Here is a 19,591-nt window from a genome sequence, read left to right on the forward strand (position 1 = left end):
CAACCGCACGAGTCGACGAAAATGATGCATGTGCACGATTGTTTGAACTCTGACAGATGGCTGAGCCTTCAATTGATAGCACAAACTCAAAAACAACCGTTTTCTGCATTGTGACTGAAGATTTGAACATGAGAAAGGTGTGTGCCAAACTCATCCCAAAAGTGTTGACAGACGAACAGAAGCATGTGCGAGTGCTTCGGTGCTGAGAAATGTTGAAAATGTGTGAAAATGATACTCATTTTTTAAACTCAGTTATCACTGGTGATGAGTCATGGATTTTTGAGTTTGACCCTGAGACAAAAAGGCAGAGCTCAGCGTGGCACACCTCATCGTCACCCCATCTCAAGAAGGCATGCATGAGCAAGTCCAGGATCAAAACCGTGCTCATTGTCTTCTTTGACATCAGAGGCATTGTCCACCACAAATTTATGTCTACCAGGACTACAGTGAACTCAGCTTTCTACTTGGAAGTGCTCAAAAACTGAAAAGAAGGGTCTCGCGCTGCCAAAGCGGCATCAAGGACACGTGGAAAGTTCACCACAACAACGCGTTGAGTCACAGCGCCTTCATTGTCAACGAGTTCCTGGCCAGGACCAACATCCCATTGGTTCCCCAGCCTCCCTACAGTACTGACCTGGCTCCCGATGACTTTTTTTTGTTTCCTCGGTAGAAAGGTGTCATAAAAGGAAAACATTGGGACATGATTGAAAGCATCCAAGCACATGTTACATCAGCTGTAAAGGACAGTCCGGAAAAGGCATTCCAGGATGCCTTCCAGGCATGGAAACATGACCTCCAGAAGTGTATCAACACAAGAGGTTGCTATTTTGAAAATTTTTGATTATTTGTACGAATATATTCAATAAATGATTTTTTGTGAATTTGGTTGCATTACTTATGGAACACACCTTGTAGTCATGAGCATCTAGGGAAAGTGGTTGAAGAATGGTGAAATCATGAGTAGGCGACAAGGTGTAGGACTTCCCTATCTCATCATAGGATGTAGAGATCAGAGGTTTGCCCAGTCTGCAAGTGAACTGTGGCATATCTGATGTCAGTGTAAAAGGCTGGTGTAGGCACATATTATTCAGAATGCACATGCTCCATCAGACAACCCATGCATGTTCCCATGTCAACTCTACAACATGGTCAGTTGCAATTGCAAGGGGCATAAGATTATCGAGACTGGACTCTATATCAGTGGAAATACATTGCCATTGGTTTGATGAATCATGTTTCTTGTTACACAGCATCACAGGTCATGAATAAATGCGCCATAATCGAGGTGAATTTCAGCTCAAAACATTTACCATGCCACAAATGCAGGCTGGTGAGGGCAGTATCATACTATGGGTCTGGGGGCATTCACCTATGCTTCCTTGAGCCCTGTGGTAGTAATCAGAGACACCACAACAGCTGTTACCTTCATTGACAGTCTGCAGTGGGCCACTGTGTCAAATGCTTTTCAGAAATCTAGGAATATAATCAGTCTGTTGTGCTACATCCGTGTTTTGCAAGCTATTGAGTGAGAAAAGGGCAAGCCGAATCTTACACAAGTGATACTTTCTAAAACTGTATTGAGTAGTGGACAGAAGCTTTTGCTCTCAAGGAAATTAATTATATTCAAACTGAGAATATCTTCAAAAATTCTGCAGCAAACCATTGTTAAGAATATTGGTCTGTAATTTGTAAGGACACTTGCTGATTTAATCTTAACACTATTTAAATAACTCGAAGTGCATGCCAGAATCTCTTGTGTCATTATACTCCATAGGTTGACCAGTACAAAGGCAGCCTTCTGCAATAGGAGACTTGTTGGCTGCTGTAAAAGTGTGTGAAGTTTATGCTTCATACACTGATCTTCCATGGCATGGTCCAAATAGTCTGATCTTGTGTGACATGTCATGACTGCATAGAATGTGGTAGACACCCACCTTACACAAACTAATATCATCACTTACTTGCTAAAAAAAGTTCTAACCTTAGTTGGTGCTTGAGACACACACTTCACATCATATCTCCATCTAATATGAGCAATCCTTTTGGAAATTTTACCTGCATAAGACAAAATGCCATAGACTTAGATGCCACTGAGTCATGGTTGGTCAGTTGTGCAACGCACATCTGATCTGTCTTTCACTATAAGCATTCTGGTAGAAATGACTTCAATGTTGACTAACTTAGCTGACAAACTTTCATAGTCAGAGATGAAGTTAAAAACTACTCTTTCATGGCACATACCTTACACTGAATGAACAATATTACCAGTCAGACTGTGCCCAAGATTCACCATTCAGCTAATCCTAATAAAATGCTGAAAATATCAAAGTAATCATCAAATGAAGTAAAAATAATTTCTTAGAGACAAAATACAATGGTGAGCAAATATATTGAACTTTTTCACTAATAAGTGTGATACCACCTCATTGCATCATGCAGTTAGTGGCAAGAGAAGTAATGTGATGCATAACTTTCACAAATATTGGAACATAATGGCATTGACACTGTATCAAAAATGAAATTGCACATTGCAATCTAACTCTTCTTATACAAAGTTTATCAGACTTGAGCAAGCAACAATACATTTCCTCCCCATGGAGGTGTAGCCAAGTTTCTTCCACCATGTAACTTATAGGAATGGACCCAGCTAATGTCTTCGACAAGCACCAATGTTTTGACAGGTAAAAGCCCTGTATTTTTTGAGGTACAAATGCAATGTGTGTGTGTGTGTGTGTGTGTGTGTGTGTGTTTTGGTTGAAGATATCACCTGGCTGTATTCTCATAAGTTATTTACCCTGAAGATGTCAAACCCATAAAACAATTGAGACCCAGTAAAAGAATTTCATGCTGGAATTTAAAATGTTCACGACATACATGCTGTGTGGTGTCAGTTGACCAGCCATTAGAAATCTAGACGTCTATAACAAACAGTGGTTGCTCTTGTAGCCAATCAGTGTTATTGCTGAGGCTGATGGTAAACTAACATCCTATCCCATCAAGTCAAATCAGACCATTCCTACCTTTGGTCCACCTACTACCCTACCACAATATTATAAGGACTAGGATAGATTGCTACTCACCATAAGGATGAACCATTGAGTTGCAGACAGACTCAACAGAAAGAGTGTTACTCATGCAGCTATCAGCCAAAGCCTTCCTCTGAAAAAAAAAACATACACTTATTCAGACAAGCAAGCACATCTCTCTCTCTCTCTTTCTCTCTCTCTCTCTCTCTCTCTCTCTCACACACACACACACACACACACACACTTGGCTCTGGTCAGAGCTACTGGTAGTGGTGTCCAAGTGTGCATGAGGTGTGCTTGCTTGCGCAAATGTGTGTGTGTTTTCTTTGCTGTGGAAAGCTTTGGCTAAAAGTTGCATGTGTAACAGTCTTTTTTTTGTGCCTGTCTGCAACTCAGTGGGTCATCTTTACAGTGAGTAGCAATCTGTCCTATTCCTAATATTGTTGTTACCTCTTGTCACCATTATTGAAAACACATGATGATGATACAGTAAACAAAAACTGTATCTATTTCTTCAGTTGTCACATACACTGTGGAAGTTTGGATAGCTTCCCAAGCAAATCAACAAGTCTCATTAACATACTTTATATAAGCAGTATCTTTTGTTCTGTGCTCAACATTTGCAGAATGCATTTGTTCTGATATCCATACTCCTTGGTAATACATATGGATCAAATGCTTATGTACAAATCAGATACAAATTGATGAACAATTAACCTGCAATCTGCATAAATATCTGTCTTTTAATGCTCACTTAGTGACTTTGACTTGATCATATCAGTTGTGCATTTTTTTTAAATTTGAGGTGGAGAAAATGGCACCAACAGATATTAGAAGGCCAGAAGACACAAGTTTCTACATTCACCATCCTTCTGTAAATCTTGTTGTACAAGATGCTCTCTCTAGTCAGAAATTGTATCGTAGATTGCAGCACATCTGTTGGATAAATGCACCACTGAAACCATGTGTTATGATGTGTCAAGTGTTCACATTTTTTATGCTATCCTGCAGATGATGCTGCACGTGTTTGGATACAGAAGATTTTACTGTAGTGATTCTTGTAAATTCTCACTTTCCTTGCAATGCCACATATATTGTAATAAAATTGAACAACACAGTTTTATAATTTTTCATACATATTATCAAAAGTATTTGTATTTTGCAAACACTACTAGTGAGTCTTCATGATTTATCAGGAAAGGACTAAATCAGCGTTTTAGAGGATACAGTTTCACAAACAACATTATAATCATGAGCATGAGCTGACAGTTGTGAACAACATGGAATGTATATACACTGTGCAACAGAATTAAAGGATCACTATTTCAGAACCCCTGTAACTGTCTTCCATTGCGATGCTTAAGTTTGAAATTTGGGTCAAAGGTGCCTACAACCATGCTCTATAACGGCGCAAAAGCCCTGCAACATTACCCTCGAACTTGACAGTGCTTCAAACAGCAAATTTCAGAAAATGGCAAGAGCTCAGATGTTCATGTGATGTGTAAGGTGGGTTAATTATATCACATTGGCACCAGATTTCACCACAATTCTGCACAATGCCACCATGAATGTGTCATACAACAGGGAGCTTGTCACAGCCACTCTTACCCACATTTCACCCCTTATTTTGATGCCTCCTGAATGGAGGATATACCCACAATGCCCAGCACTGAAATCACGCAGTTTTCTTATGAGTGGCCAATAAAAACAGTTTGGACACACCACCACTCAGAAATGACATGAAAAGGCCTCAGGGGCTGGCATGAAGAGTGTCAGTGAAACCACCCCTTCCCTTGGGATATTGAGTCCCACACATTTCACAGTTGAAAACGATAGTGTGCAGTGTGACAAGCAACAGGAAGACATTCTTGACAATCTTTGATACTGCTGGCATGTCCCTGATGCTTCAACCCTTCTCTAAGGATATCATGGTGTAGTGACCCCACTGAATGTGATCTCACCCCTTTTGAGTGACGTGATCTCACCACTCTGGGGTGCAGTGCAGCCACAATTTTTGCTTTGATGTACAGGTTGGAACCACTAGGGACCATTCAAAAACTTTGAGAAAATTTAAATGTGGTCTGAAATAGCAAAGAGTGCTTATGTTTTTTTTAGTGCCCCTGTTGCACACTGTCCTATGGTATGACTACAGATGTGTGCAACATTGACACAAGCATGAGTCAATTAGCAGAGGGTCCCTCTAAGACCCTCCCCCCCCCCCCCCCCCCCAGCCACCAGTTCCCACAACCCTTGGTGGCACCCACACATATTTGTTGAGACTTTTAAAAATGTGTATTCATGGAGACCACCATTTCACCATTACAGAGGGAGGTAGCAGGCACCTTTGGATCAAATTTTAAACTTATGCATCACAGGGTTCTGTAATCATGCCACAGGAGGGCATGAAGCAGGCACACTGAAAATGCATAAGAACCTTTTGCTGCTTCAGATCACACTGAAATTTTGTTGAATGGTGTTGAATGGTCCCCATTGATTCCACCCTGTACATCAGAGCACTCGTAAGAAAACCATGTGATTTCAACACTGGGTGTTGTTGGTATTCATATCAAATATCCAACTGGAACATAACATCATCTTTACACACCATTTTGACGGTCCACCTGGCCGCCAGCTTCAGGTGAGTAAGCCATCACATTAACTTGCCAGAACTCCAGTTCCAGTGAGTTAGTGTGACGGCTTATTCATCAGAAGATGGCAGCCAGGTGGACCACTGAAATATTGTGTTGAGATGACATTATGTTCTGGCTGAAGACTCAATACGTATGTCATCAATTACTATGCCAGGAAAGTTTATGGTGCCACTGGGTGTTGTAGTTCTGACCTCCATTGCAGAGGCATCAAAAGAAGGGTTAAAAGGTGGGTAAGAGGCACTACAATGACCTTTTCATCATGTCACATGTCCATGGTGATGTTGGTCAGAACTGTGGTGAAATTTGGTGCCAATTAACACACTTTACATGTCACATGAACTTCTTAGCTCTCACCTTATTTTCGCATGTTGTAACACCTTGATGTTATAGGGCAGCATGCCTTTTCACCATTACAGAGGTAGGTGGCAGGCACCTTTGGGTCAAATTTCAATCTTATGCATCACAATGGAAGACAGTTACAGGGTTCTGAAAAATGATCCTTTAATTCGGTTGTGCAGTGTATATCTAGACATGATAGCTAATCACAGTTACCAAATATGTAACCGTTATGTTAAAGTTTAACATTCTTAGTGTAATATAAATTGTATGCTCAAAATATTGTATTGCTCAATAACATATGATCAAAAATATTGTATTTATTTCATAATGAAAATGTTCTTATCATAAAATAACATTTATGTACCATGAAAACTTTCTTACAACCAAAATAAGACATATCTGATCATTATTCAATGTACATACCAATCCATTCTGCCCAGCTTCCTTTTATATTTGAATACTGTGTCAAAACTGAAAGAAAATATCAGAGAACTAGAACTATGGTGATTAGGAAGGATGTCTGGCCAATACTTACCCTCAGGATATCCAGAGATCTTTGTCTCCTCTCAACCTCACAACAGGTGTGCTCTCTGAGTGTGGTCTGAGTGATCTTTGCCCCCCCCCCCCCCTCCCCGTTCTTACCTTTCCAAACAGCTGAGAATGGTACTTTTCATTTGTTAATGCGTCTATTTTCAGTACTGGATTTCACCTCTTGAAGATAAGTGCTGGCTAACCATTCTGCCTCCTTGTAATTTTGTTGTTTACTAAACCAAATTTTCCTTTTGGTATGTAGTAAGTAAGAATTCAGTTACCTAATTGATTGTTAAGGTGAAACAACTCCACAAATACACTCCTGGAAATTGAAATAAGAACACCGTGAATTCATTGTCCCAGGAAGGGGAAACTTTATTGACACATTCCTGGGGTCAGATACATCACATGATCACACTGACAGAACCACAGGCACATAGACACAGGCAACAGAGCATGCACAATGTCGGCACTAGTACAGTGTATATCCACCTTTCGCAGCAATGCAGGCTGCTATTCTCCCATGGGGACGATCGTAGAGATGCTGGATGTAGTCCTGTGGAACGGCTTGCCATGCCATTTCCACCTGGCGCCTCAGTTGGACCAGCGTTCGTGCTGGACGTGCAGACCGCGTGAGACGACGCTTCATCCAGTCCCAAACATGCTCAATGGGGGACAGATCCGGAAATCTTGCTGGCCAGGGTAGTTGACTTACACCTTCTAGAGCACGTTGGGTGGCACGGGATACATGCGGACGTGCATTGTCCTGTTGGAACAGCAAGTTCCCTTGCCGGTCTAGGAATGGTAGAACGATGGGTTCGATGACGGTTTGGATGTACCGTGCACTATTCAGTGTCCCCTCGACGATCACCAGTGGTGTACGGCCAGTGTAGGAGATCGCTCCCCACACCATGATGCCGGGTGTTGGCCCTGTGTGCCTCGGTCGTATGCAGTCCTGATTGTGGTGCTCACCTGCACGGCGCCAAACACGCATACGACCATCATTGGCACCAAGGCAGAAGCGACTCTCATCGCTGAAGACGACACGTCTCCATTCGTCCCTCCATTCACGCCTGTCGCGACACCACTGGAGGCGGGCTGCACGATGTAGGGGCGTGAGCGGAAGACGGCCTAACGGTGTGCGGGACCGTAGCCCAGCTTCATGGAGACGGTTGCGAATGGTCCTCGCCGATACCCCAGGAGCAACAGTGTCCCTAATTTGCTGGGAAGTGGCGGTGCGGTCCCCTACGGCACTGCGTAGGATCCTACGGTCTTGGCGTGCATCCGTGCGTCGCTGCGGTCCGGTCCCAGGTTGACGGGCACGTGCACCTTCCACCGACCACTGGCGACAACATCGATGTACTGTGGAGTCCTCACGCCCCACGTGTTGAGCAATTCGGCGGTACGTCCACCCGGCCTCCCGCATGCCCACTATACGCCCTCGCTCAAAGTCCGTCAACTGCACATACGGTTCACGTCCACGCTGTCGCGGCATGCTACCAGTGTTAAAGATTGCGATGGAGCTCCGTATGCCACGGCAAACTGGCTGACACTGACGGCGGCGGTGCACAAATGCTGCGCAGGTAGTGCCATTCGACGGCCAACACCGCGGTTCCTGGTGTGTCCGCTGTGCCGTGCGTGTGATCATTGCTTGTACAGCCCTCTCGCAGTGTCCGGAGCAAGTATGGTGGGTCTGACACACCGGTGTCAATGTGTTCTTTTTTCCATTTCCAGGAGTGTACATTGTTAGTTTTAATTTTAATAATGAACAGCCTCAGTCGCACTGTTTACCTAGAATATACCTAGGTTTCAATTGGGATAACCCAACCTTCTTCAGAATAACAGTATCTATCGTTTGTCCATAGTGGACATTGTCAAGCTAAAACAACTACAAATCCATAAATAATTTGACGATAATTTATGGATTTGTAGTTTTAGCTTTACGATGTCCACTATGGACGTACGATACATACTGTTATTCTGAAGAAGGTTGGGCTATCCCGACTGAAACCTAGGTAAATTCTAGGTAAACGGTGCAACTGAGGCTGTTCATTATTAAAATTAATATTTATACAGTTGCTGACAGGGCCACGAAATGTTGAAGATATTTAAATACACTGTTTTTGTAATTCACTAAAAACTTATTTATTAATTCAGAATGTATTGTAGCAATTATTCAACTGAAAATTTCTTTGCCTCTCTGTTACAGTCCCGCTACATCACTTCATTGTACTTCACATTCAGCAGTTTAACTTCTGTGGGATTTGGAAATGTAGCACCAAATACAGATTCAGAGAAGATGTTCACTATCTGTGTTATGTTAGTTGGATGTAAGTGGTGGTTTTAGTTTTTTTCATTGCTTTGCATGAATGGCATTGTAGTATAGGATTATAGAGTAGCTGCATTTTAATTAATAACAAAAATTTACTATGTGGATAATCTTAAGCTTGATAATTAATTTTCTGTCCAAGTTAAATGAGCTAATGTAAAACTGTATACTATTGGAATTATTGTATTATGGTAGAAGCAGTTTGCACTAATCTGCTTCATGCTAATTCCATGAGAATCTGTCAAATAACTAATTTCCAAGGCTTTAAAAAATTTAAATATTACATATCATTCTGTAAATTGCACAGTGTAAATACTGAGTAGTGAAGTAGCAGGTATGAATCACAGTATCAATGTACAAATAAGGAATGGAAGGAGTAAAAGTAACAACTCAATACATATTTTAATCATTGAGTGGTCAATAGGCAAATAAACAAGACTGAAGGGCAATATAGAAATCTCTCTCTCTCTCTCTCTCTCTCTCTCTGTGTGTGTGTGTGTGTGTGTGTGTGTGTGTGTGTGTGTGTGTGAGAGAGTGAGTGAGTGAGTGAGTGTGCTTTGTTCTGGGTTAGCTCTAAAGAAGAAAATGGGCTAAAAGCTTAGCAGTTTTGCGGTCTTATTTATATTTGTATTGACTGCTCAACAATGCAACTATGTGGTGAGTTATTACCTTCATTCCTTTCATTATTTGTATTCTATTCAGGACTTAACAATACTGTAAAATTATAATTTTTGGCGTGTGTTTCTGTCATCTGACTGATTTGTTTTGAAGTTTACATCACTGTAAGACCGCATTCAAAAGCAGATTGGTACTGTTATTGTCTTGTTAAGGAAACTTCCTTTTTCCTCTAGGAAATTTATAAGAAAATTAATCTGGCCATATCCCATTTGGGACACACTAAGATTCCATAGACATAAGATATGGATTCCAACTTCATTTCCCTTCCTTCCAAACTGTAGTATGTTAACTTGCATCTATTACTTCTTGATGGTATATTTGTGGTTATTATTTTTTATTTGTAAAAGAAAATTCCATGATATTTCATAGTTATTCCAAAACAGTGAGGGGGAGTTTGTAATCACTGGAAAATATTCCAAAAGGTACAGTGGTATGTCTTATTGTCTTCATCAGCCATTAACCTTTCACTCCTGGATGTTGGCCTTTTCCAGTCTCCTCCATACTTTACAATCTCACATCAGAGTTTATCTTACTTGTTGGCTTATGCCATCACTCTCTCATTGTCATCCCTTAGGTCTTTTCATATTGCATGGAGTCTGACACAACATCTCTTTAGTTCATACTTTATCATTTAACTATATGCCAAGCCCATTTCCATTGCAATTTTGTAAGTCACTATTTCACTATTATGTTCTCAACTACTCCTTTTTCCATTTTCATTCCACCCCTTCCACTCCCCCCCCCCCCCCCCCCCCCGCCCTTGTATTATGCTCTGCATAAATTTTTCCATTACTCATTAGGAAACCTCAATTTTTGAACAGTCTGAGCACTTAACAGACATGTTTCACTTCTGTAATTTATTACTGACTATGTACCTTGGTTGTAGACTATCTGTTTAAGCTACACTGGGAATTTACTTCTGAATACTGCATTTTGTTTTCCAAATGAAATGCAAGTACATTTCATCCTCCTGCTTATTTCTTTAAGTGTCCATTTGCTTTTTGTTTTCAGCAGTAATTGGTATACAGATTTGTGAACTGTTTCTACGACATCATCATAAATCTTTACTATATTTGCACCTGCATGCCCTTTGTACATTATTTTGGTCTTATCATAATCAATCTTCTTCAGTCCCTTTGCTGCAGTTCTTCTGGATCTGAAGCAGACAAGACACTGTTATCTGAAAATCATAGGAGGTTCAGATAAGATCTGTGTGTACTAACCATTTCTACATCCCATTTACTGATATGAAGATATCTTCTACAGCTACAGAATGTTGTTTTGGTGATATGGAGTTCCATTGTCCAATTGAACTTTTCACTCTCATAGTGTAACCAATTGGAAGCTCCGCCATATATTCTACAACAAACTGGTGTACATACATTCTATTCCTGTTGTGACAAGCATCACTTTCCAATAGCCTACAAACATATTATGAAGTGCCAGGTGCTATTCATTCCTTCTTTCATTAGCTTTTCCTGCTACAGTATCATGTTAACAAGAGCTGAAAATACTATATACTTTTAGATTTTACTGGTAATGGTTATGATGATTTGCACTGTCTTTAACTATAAAGATTTTTTGTATGTACCAGTATGCTTGTTCAAGGCCACAAAATAAAAGTAAAAGCTGATGTTTTTCATTTGGGTGCCAGTTATTTGATTTCTGTAGCTACACAGTAGTATTACAGTGCAGTCTGGAGTTAGCACAGTTACTATGCACCTATTAGTTATTTACAAATTATAAAAGGTTACATGTGATATATTATAACAGAGATAGAAGCCTGTTACCACTGGAGACAGTGCCACAAGTTACCCCTAAGCTGTAACACAACACACATGTCTTACTAGCACATGTGAATCCATCTGATGATGGAGGTTTAAACTATCAAAACACATTGTGGATATACTTAAACAGAGACTGATAACACTAAACTTGTTGTTTCATTTGATTATTAGTTTAACTTAAGTTCACTATGTATGAGGCATGTATGAAAGATAAAGTGTTTGATTTTGAATTGTCTTTGCATTGAAATGGGTATTGTCATCCAGATGGTATTATATTTTGGTAAGGTGACTTGTTGCCTTCATCAGGCAGTCCTGATTGCCTTTCACTGGGAGGTATCTTATATATTCCCTCCCTATTGATCCCAAACCCACAATCCCCAGGTGCAGCTACAGTGATGTGTAAATATAAGTGCACTGCTGGGGAACAAGTCCAGTCCTCAGTGGCCATGTCATCAAGCTAGCATCAAGACAGTAATAGAGTTGAAGAGGCATGTCACATCGTGTGGTCTGAGATATTCATTTGATATGGAATGAATGAACCTTCTCACTGAGTGGTATTTAGCACACTTAAGGCTGGATCCAAAGCCTTACTTAGTTGATTTCATCAGTTTTTCCTGCTTTGTTCAGTGTGTAGCTGGATCTTTACAAATTACTTTATTACATAATTTTACAATGTCTTGGCCTGTTGCCACAACTTACATCTTTTGGAAATCTAGTGGTCTGTTACAGATAATATTGTTAGTCATCCTTTATATATGAAATGTGTACTCTCAGCCCACCTTTCCTGTACTGCCCAGATGATCTGGCCTACGTAAATTTTCCACAGTGGCAGAGATGTTGTAATCTTCTGGTTTCCAGAATCCTAGGACAACCTAGTAGACCCCAACAGTGCTTTCACCTTGGCTGGTGGGTAAAACAGGTGCTTTATATTATATTTCCACAGTATTCCTCCAATTTTCACACATGTATTCCCTACATATTGTATCTACAGAAAGATAGAAGGTGATTCGATCACATGTAGGAAAAGGAAGACCATCTTACTTGTTCAGACCACACTCCAAGAGCATGAAAAGACTGTCCAGAAGTGACTGTATCCACCACACTTCACATATTATCTAAAGTGCATAAAGGAAGGGTGTCACTCCACCCCATCATTAGCAACATTGACACACCATTATACAAGCTAAACACTTGACAGTGACAGTCAGCACCTTCACTGTATGGAATTTGGTAAATTTCACAAAGCAGCTTCAGACCTTTGAGATGGTTTTCCTCTAAGAGACTTTCTAAACATCATAGTAGAGAAGTTCATACCATTACTGATGAAAATCTTTGAATTCGTACTTATATTGATATACTTTCTGTCTGATGGAAAATCCTATGGACAGGCTGACAGAGTGGTAATGGGCTACCATTATCACCAGCAGTAGCCAATATTTTAATGGATAGATTTAGAAGAGCCACCTTAGTTAGCAGTCCACAAGCCCTCATGCTTTTTCTGATGTGTAGGTAAAACATTTGTTTTCTGGCTACACAAATTACACTAATTACAAGACTATTAGCAACATTTTGTACGATTACTTGGTTTTTGATTATTCTTCCTCAATAGCACCTTTAAACTCATAGTCTCTTACAGAAAATTGTCTGGACAATCTAAAAAGTTCCTCCCTGACAACTCCTTCTGTTCTGTAGAAGAATTTCTATTACTATAATGTGTAAAAAAGTAATGTATTGGAATTACTAACTCACATCTGTATGTATTAAAACAATGCTTCATGAATGTTCCCCATGTAACCATATTTAAAAATTAAGTTGTGTTTTGTATGTTCCACATCACTATGATTTATCGCACAGATGATCCCTGGAACCTGAAGCTAACTAACTAAATATCTAACTATCTAACTTTGTTAATAGGCAACAGACACAACACCCTGCATTTTACGTTGAGGTGACAAAAGTCATGGGATACCTCCCAATATCATGACCTCCTTTTGTGCAGCTTATTAAAGCAGCTCAACAAGGCACGGACTCAGCAAGTCATTGGAAGTCCCCTGCAGATATATTGAGCCCTGCTGCCTCTATAGCCATCTATAATTCTGAAAGTCTTGCCAGTGCAGGATTTTGTGCATGAGCAGATCTCTCGATTATCTCCCATAAATATTTTGATGGAATTGATGTTGGGTAGTATGGGCAGCCAAATTGTTTGCTCAAACTGTCAAATATGTTCTTCAAACAAACTGTGAACAGTTGTGGCTTGGTGACTATTCCATCAGTGTTTGGGATCATGAACTCTATGAATGGCTGTAAATGGTCTCCAGGTAGCTGAAAATTACCATTTCCAGTCAATTATCAGTTCAGTTGAACCAGAGGATGCAGTCCATTCCATGTAAACACAGGCCACACCATTATGCAGCCACCACGAGCTTGTACAGTGGCTTGTTGACAACTTGGGTCCATGGCTTCATGGGGCCTGTGCCACACTCAAACCCTACCATCATCTCTTACTGACTGAAAGAGAACTCCTCTGATCAGGCCACAGTTTTCCACTCATCTAGGGTCCAACCAATATGGTCACAAGTCCAGGAGAGGCACTTCGTGCAATGTCATGCTGTAAGCAAAGGCTTTCATGTCAGTCATCTGCTGCCATAACCCATTAATGCCAAATTTCATCACACAGTCTTAATGGATATGTTCATCATACATCCCAAATTGATTTCTGTCATCATTTCAGGCAGATTTGCTTGTCTGCTATCACTGAAAACTCTACAAAAATTCTGTTGCTCTCAGTCATTAAGTGAAGATTGTCGGGCACTGAATTTTCCATGATGAAAGGTAATGCTTGTAATTTGGTATTCGTGGCACACTCTTGACACTGTGGGTCTCAGGATATTGAATTCCTTAATGATTTCTGAAATGGAATGTCGCTTGCAGCTAGCTCCCACTACCATTCTGCATTCAAAGTCTGTTGATTCCCATGGTGTGGCCATAATGACATCAGAAACCAGTTCATATGAATCAAATGAATACAAATGATGGATCTGCCAATGCAGTGTACTTTTATGGCTTGTGTACATCATACAGTCATCATCCGTATATGTGCATTCATAGTCCCATGATGTTTCTCACCTCATTGTATGTTCCCTTATTGGCATATTTATTCTGATTTGAACTACCATGGAGTGATGACCAGTCATTTACACAGTCCCTCATATACACTCCTGGAAATTGAAATAAGAACACCGTGAATTCATTGTCCCAGGAAGGGGAAACTTTATTGACACATTCCTGGGGTCAGATACATCACATGATCACACTGACAGAACCACAGGCACATAGACACAGGCAACAGAGCATGCACAATGTCGGCACTAGTACAGTGTATATCCACCTTTCGCAGCAATGCAGGCTGCTATTCTCCCATGGAGACGATCGTAGAGATGCTGGATGTAGTCCTGTGGAACGGCTTGCCATGCCATTTCCAGCTGGCGCCTCAGTTGAACCAGCGTTCGTGCTGGACGTGCAGACCGCGTGAGACGACGCTTCAGCCAGTCCCAAACATGCTCAATGGGGGACAGATCCGGAGATCTTGCTGGCCAGGGTAGTTGACTTTCACCTTCTAGAGCACGTTGGGTGGCACGGGATACATGCGGACGTGCATTGTCCTGTTGGAACAGCAAGTTCCCTTGCTGGTCTAGGAATGGTAGAACGATGGGTTCGATGACGGTTTGGATGTACCGTGCACTATTCAGTGTCCCCTCGACGATCACCAGTGGTGTACGGCCAGTGTAGGAGATCGCTCCCCACACCATGATGCCGGGTGTTGGCCCTGTGTGCCTCGGTCGTATGCAGTCCTGATTGTGGCGCTCACCTGCAAGGCGCCAAACACGCATACGACCATCATTGGCACCAAGGCAGAAGCGACTCTCATCGCTGAAGACGACACGTCTCCATTCGTCCCTCCATTCATGCCTGTCGCGACACCACTGGAGGCGGGCTGCACGATGTAGGGGCGTGAGCGGAAGACGGCCTAACGGTGTGCGGGACCGTAGCCCAGCTTCATGGAGACGGTTGCGAATGGTCCTCGCCGATACACCAGAAGCAACAGTGTCCCTAATTTGCTGGGAAGTGGCGGTGCGGTCGCCTACGGCACTGCGTAGGATCCTACGGTCTTGGCGTGCATCCGTGCGTCGCTGTGGTCCGGTCCCAGGTCGACGGGCACGTGCACCTTCCGCCGACCACTGGCGACAACATCGATGTACTGTGGAGACCTCACGCCCCACGTGTTGAGCAATTCGGCGGTACGTCCACCCGGCCTCCCGCATGCCCACTATACGCCCTCGCTCAAAGTCCGTCAGCTGCACATACGGTTCACGTCCACGCTGTCGCGGCATGCTACCAGTGTTAAAGACTGCGATGGAGCTCCGTATGCCACGGCAAACTGGCTGACACTGACGGCGGCGGTGCACAAATGCTGCGCAGGTAGTGCCATTCGACGGCCAACACGCGGTTCCTGGTGTGTCCGCTGTGCCGTGCGTGTGATCATTGCTTGTACAGCCCTCTCGCAGTGTCCGGAGCAAGTATGGTGGGTCTGACACACCGGTGTCAATGTGTTCTTTTTTCCATTTCCAGGAGTGTAATTATCAGTTCATTATTTGTCATTGCGTTAACCAAGCAAGCAATCCTACTTGTTGATATCAGACAGTATAGCAATAATCCAGTGGTAGCTTTGGAACAAGTATTTTGCTAACATCCTTTCTCATCTTACTTTTACATAACACTGATTAAATGTTCACTGCATTCACATATAACAAAGGCTACACAAATGTTCACTTGTAGTTGTTCATGAGCTAATGACTATCAATGTAATAGTTTTCTGAATTAAACATCCACCAAAATGCTATGGTATAATCAAGGATCCTTACACATTGAGGCCATTTATTCACAATAGAGATGCTAATTGGTTACTAGCTTATTACAGACTTTGACAAGGAATTACTTTTGCTATGTGTAAATGCTTTATGCACATTATGACCAAAACAATGACACGAACTACCGTAGAGATGTTGCCTTAGTGATCATTAGCTGCAGACTCTTTACATAAGAGCAGACAGTGACACAAAGATGTTCACCAGTTTAATTCTAACTACCAAATCTTACATACACATTAAAAAAAGATATGTCAGTTGTGTGATTGTAGGGTGTGCAGATAATGGTGTGGAGATATTACTCAGCTGTATTCTAGCCAATAATTTAGGATTTAAGACTGGTATATGAATATTTTGTGAATTTAGTAATTACATTATATTTTATAATAGTGCAAATTTCATATTAAGGGGTGATGTCAACCTACTAAGCCCAACAATAATTTTGTTTAATAGAGTGATAAGTGATTAGGAAAGTATTAAAGTTCAATATATTATTTGCTTAACACGTTGTACACTTGTGCCGTGGATACTTATTGTCATGTAAAGTTTCCTGGCCCATAATTTTACTAATTTAGGTAAATTCTTAATTAATAAATTATTTCAACAAACAAATGCATTTTCTAATCCAGGATAATTAAGGCAACAAAAATAAAATGTCAAACATGGGAATTAAGCAAGCTGAAGAACTTAGTGGTGAACATTCTAATGTGGAGCAAAACTTTAAATACAGATATTTTTTTAATTAATTATTTTCAGAAAAGTGAATGTTGTTACCATAAAGAATAAAATTATGGTTATCGAATCAGCTATGCCAGTCTCCTAAGATTTACTGCCTAGCTCATGACTTTTTTCACAGCCACATGGCTGTGTAACAACTTAAATTATTGATTTATTTTCAGTAAAGAAGTTTTATGTAGAACTACTTATGTCGTGGGAAGTAGCAGTTGTTAAGATATAAATAATAAGATTAATTGCATAAATAAGAACTTGGCATTTCTGTATATGCTTTCTCTGTGCATAAGTGGAATTATCTGAATGAAAAAGAAAATTATTTAAAGGACTAGATTGGTAGCAGGTGAAGAAAAATCCTCTTTGCTACATTTCATTTTGAACTAACTGCACCTTTACATCAGATTCATGATCAAGACAGATGAAAGGAACAAACATCATATTCTGTGTGAGCTCATCAGTGGGTCGACTACATCCTACACTACAGTAGGAAAATGTAACTTGGCCAAATAGAATTATGAAGGACCTGATGATGATCAGATTAAATACAATTAGTGGTGGCATGTTTATTGCTGTTAAAGTAGTTTACCTTGGAAGGAGATTGAAACAGTTAATTCGTGTGAGCTAGTATGTGTAGAGGCTATAGCTGACAACCAGATTAAATTAATAATTGATTCCTTTTACTGACCCCCTGACTCAGATGAGATAGTTGGTGTGAAATGTTCAAAGACAACATTAGTCTCATTTCAAACAAGTACCCCACATATCAACTATGGTTGATGGTGGCATCAGTTTACCCGCAATGTATTGGAAAAAGTATGTGTGTAAAGTTGGTGATAGGCATAAAATGTAATCAAAAATTATATTCTATACTTAATCTGAAAATTACTTTAAGTAGTTAGTTTAAGACACCACTCAAAGTGCAAATGTTTGTGAAAACATACTTGACCTCTTAGCAACAAAGAATCCTGAGCAAACAGGGAGTATCATGATGGATACAGGGATTAGTGACCAGAAGGTCATTGTAGCAAGACTGAACACTGTAATATGCAAACCCACCAACAATAAATGCAAAATATATCTCTTTATAGAAACTGATAAAAATCCACTTGAAACTTTCATGAGAGACAGTCTCATCTTCTTCCAAACTAACTATGTAATGGTAGATCAGATGTGGCTTCTATTCGAAGAAATAGTGTCAAAGCCAGTTGAAAAATTTATATCAAATAAATTAATAAGCAACAGAAATAGTCACCAATTGTACAAATCATGGTCAGAAAGTTATTGTGGAAGGAACAAATTTAAAATAATGCTAAATCTACAAGATAGGCAATGTTTCACTGAAGCTCGAAATTTAGTGTGGACTTCAATTTGAGATGCTTCTAATAGTTTCCACAATGAAATACTGTCTCAAAGTCATGCAAAACATCAGAGAGCTTCTTCTTGCATGTAAAGTAACACCAGTGGCTAGACATAACCACTAATTTTTCTGCCAGAGTTTCTGAACATGGTTTTCTGAAGTTCCTTCACAAAAAAGTGAAGCAGATGTTCCAAAATTCAAATCACGAACAGCTGCAAATGCGAGCAAGTTAGAAGCCAATATCATTGGTGTAGGGTAGCAACTCGAATCACTCAATAAAGGCAAGTCTTCCAGACAAGATTATATACCAGTTAGATTCGTTTTTCAATATGCTGATATAATAGCTCCATACTTAGCAGTCACATAGAACTGTTTGCTTGATGGAAGATCCAAACCTAAAGTTGCACAGTTCACACCAATACTGAGGAAACAAAACAGGAGTAATGTGCTGAATTACAGGCTCATATCACTTACATTCGTTTGCAGTAGGATTTTGGAACAGATACTGTGTTTGAACATTATGAATTGAGGCCACAGTTAGTAGAAACTGATGGTAAGTCATAAAGTAAAACAGAAGTGAAATCTGGCATTCCCCAAGGAAGTATTACAGGCACTCTCCTGCTTTAATCTATACAAGTGGTTTAGGGGAGAATCTAAGTAGCCCTTTTAGATTGTTTGCAGATGATGCTATTGTTTATCATCAAGTAAAGTTGTCAGAGGATCAAAACTAATTGCAAAATGAGTTGCTGATAGGCATACACAAAAGAAATAAAACTTGCTGGTTTTTGGAGTTGTCCTTTAACAGAGTAAAATAACACACACACACACACACACACACACACACACAAGTGGAGTAGTTAGAGGAAAAGGTATGGGGGAGGCAGGGAGACGGACTGGAGTGACTCAGAGGGGTGACCGGTTTGTCAGTTAGGAATGTGGGAAGGAGGGATGGCAGGTATATGGGCTGGCACAGTTGTAGCATCTGGTGGGAATGGCTGTGACTGGTGCTATACAGTGTCACGAAAGTTTCACACAACCATGTTGGCTTGCATGGGCCAAGCCATAATCTACATCCTGTTTGTCTTTCCTGTATTGTCCGCACACATCCTTTCCTACATTTTCCTGCCAGTTCTTGTTATGCATGCTTTTTGCCTGTACCAATGAACATGTTGTGTGTGGCTTTTGTGACACCCTGTAGCACCAGTCATGGCCATTACCACTGGCTGCTATAATTCT

At 40.7% G+C, this 19,591-nt stretch overlaps 1 protein-coding gene across 1 annotated transcript in view; it reads left to right on the plus strand.

Annotated features, from left to right (window-relative positions):
• LOC126248621 (potassium voltage-gated channel subfamily H member 2) overlaps window positions 1-19,591 on the plus strand; it is a 963,280-nt gene that overhangs the window by 716,303 nt on the left and 227,386 nt on the right. The window contains exon 7 of the mRNA XM_049949786.1: window positions 8,757-8,877. Within this exon, the coding sequence (XP_049805743.1) occupies window positions 8,757-8,877 (121 nt within the window). The remainder of the gene's footprint in view (window positions 1-8,756; window positions 8,878-19,591) is intronic.

The sequence above is a fragment of the Schistocerca nitens genome, chromosome 3 (assembly GCF_023898315.1).
Source record: "Schistocerca nitens isolate TAMUIC-IGC-003100 chromosome 3, iqSchNite1.1, whole genome shotgun sequence".
Taxonomy (NCBI): domain Eukaryota; kingdom Metazoa; phylum Arthropoda; class Insecta; order Orthoptera; family Acrididae; genus Schistocerca; species Schistocerca nitens.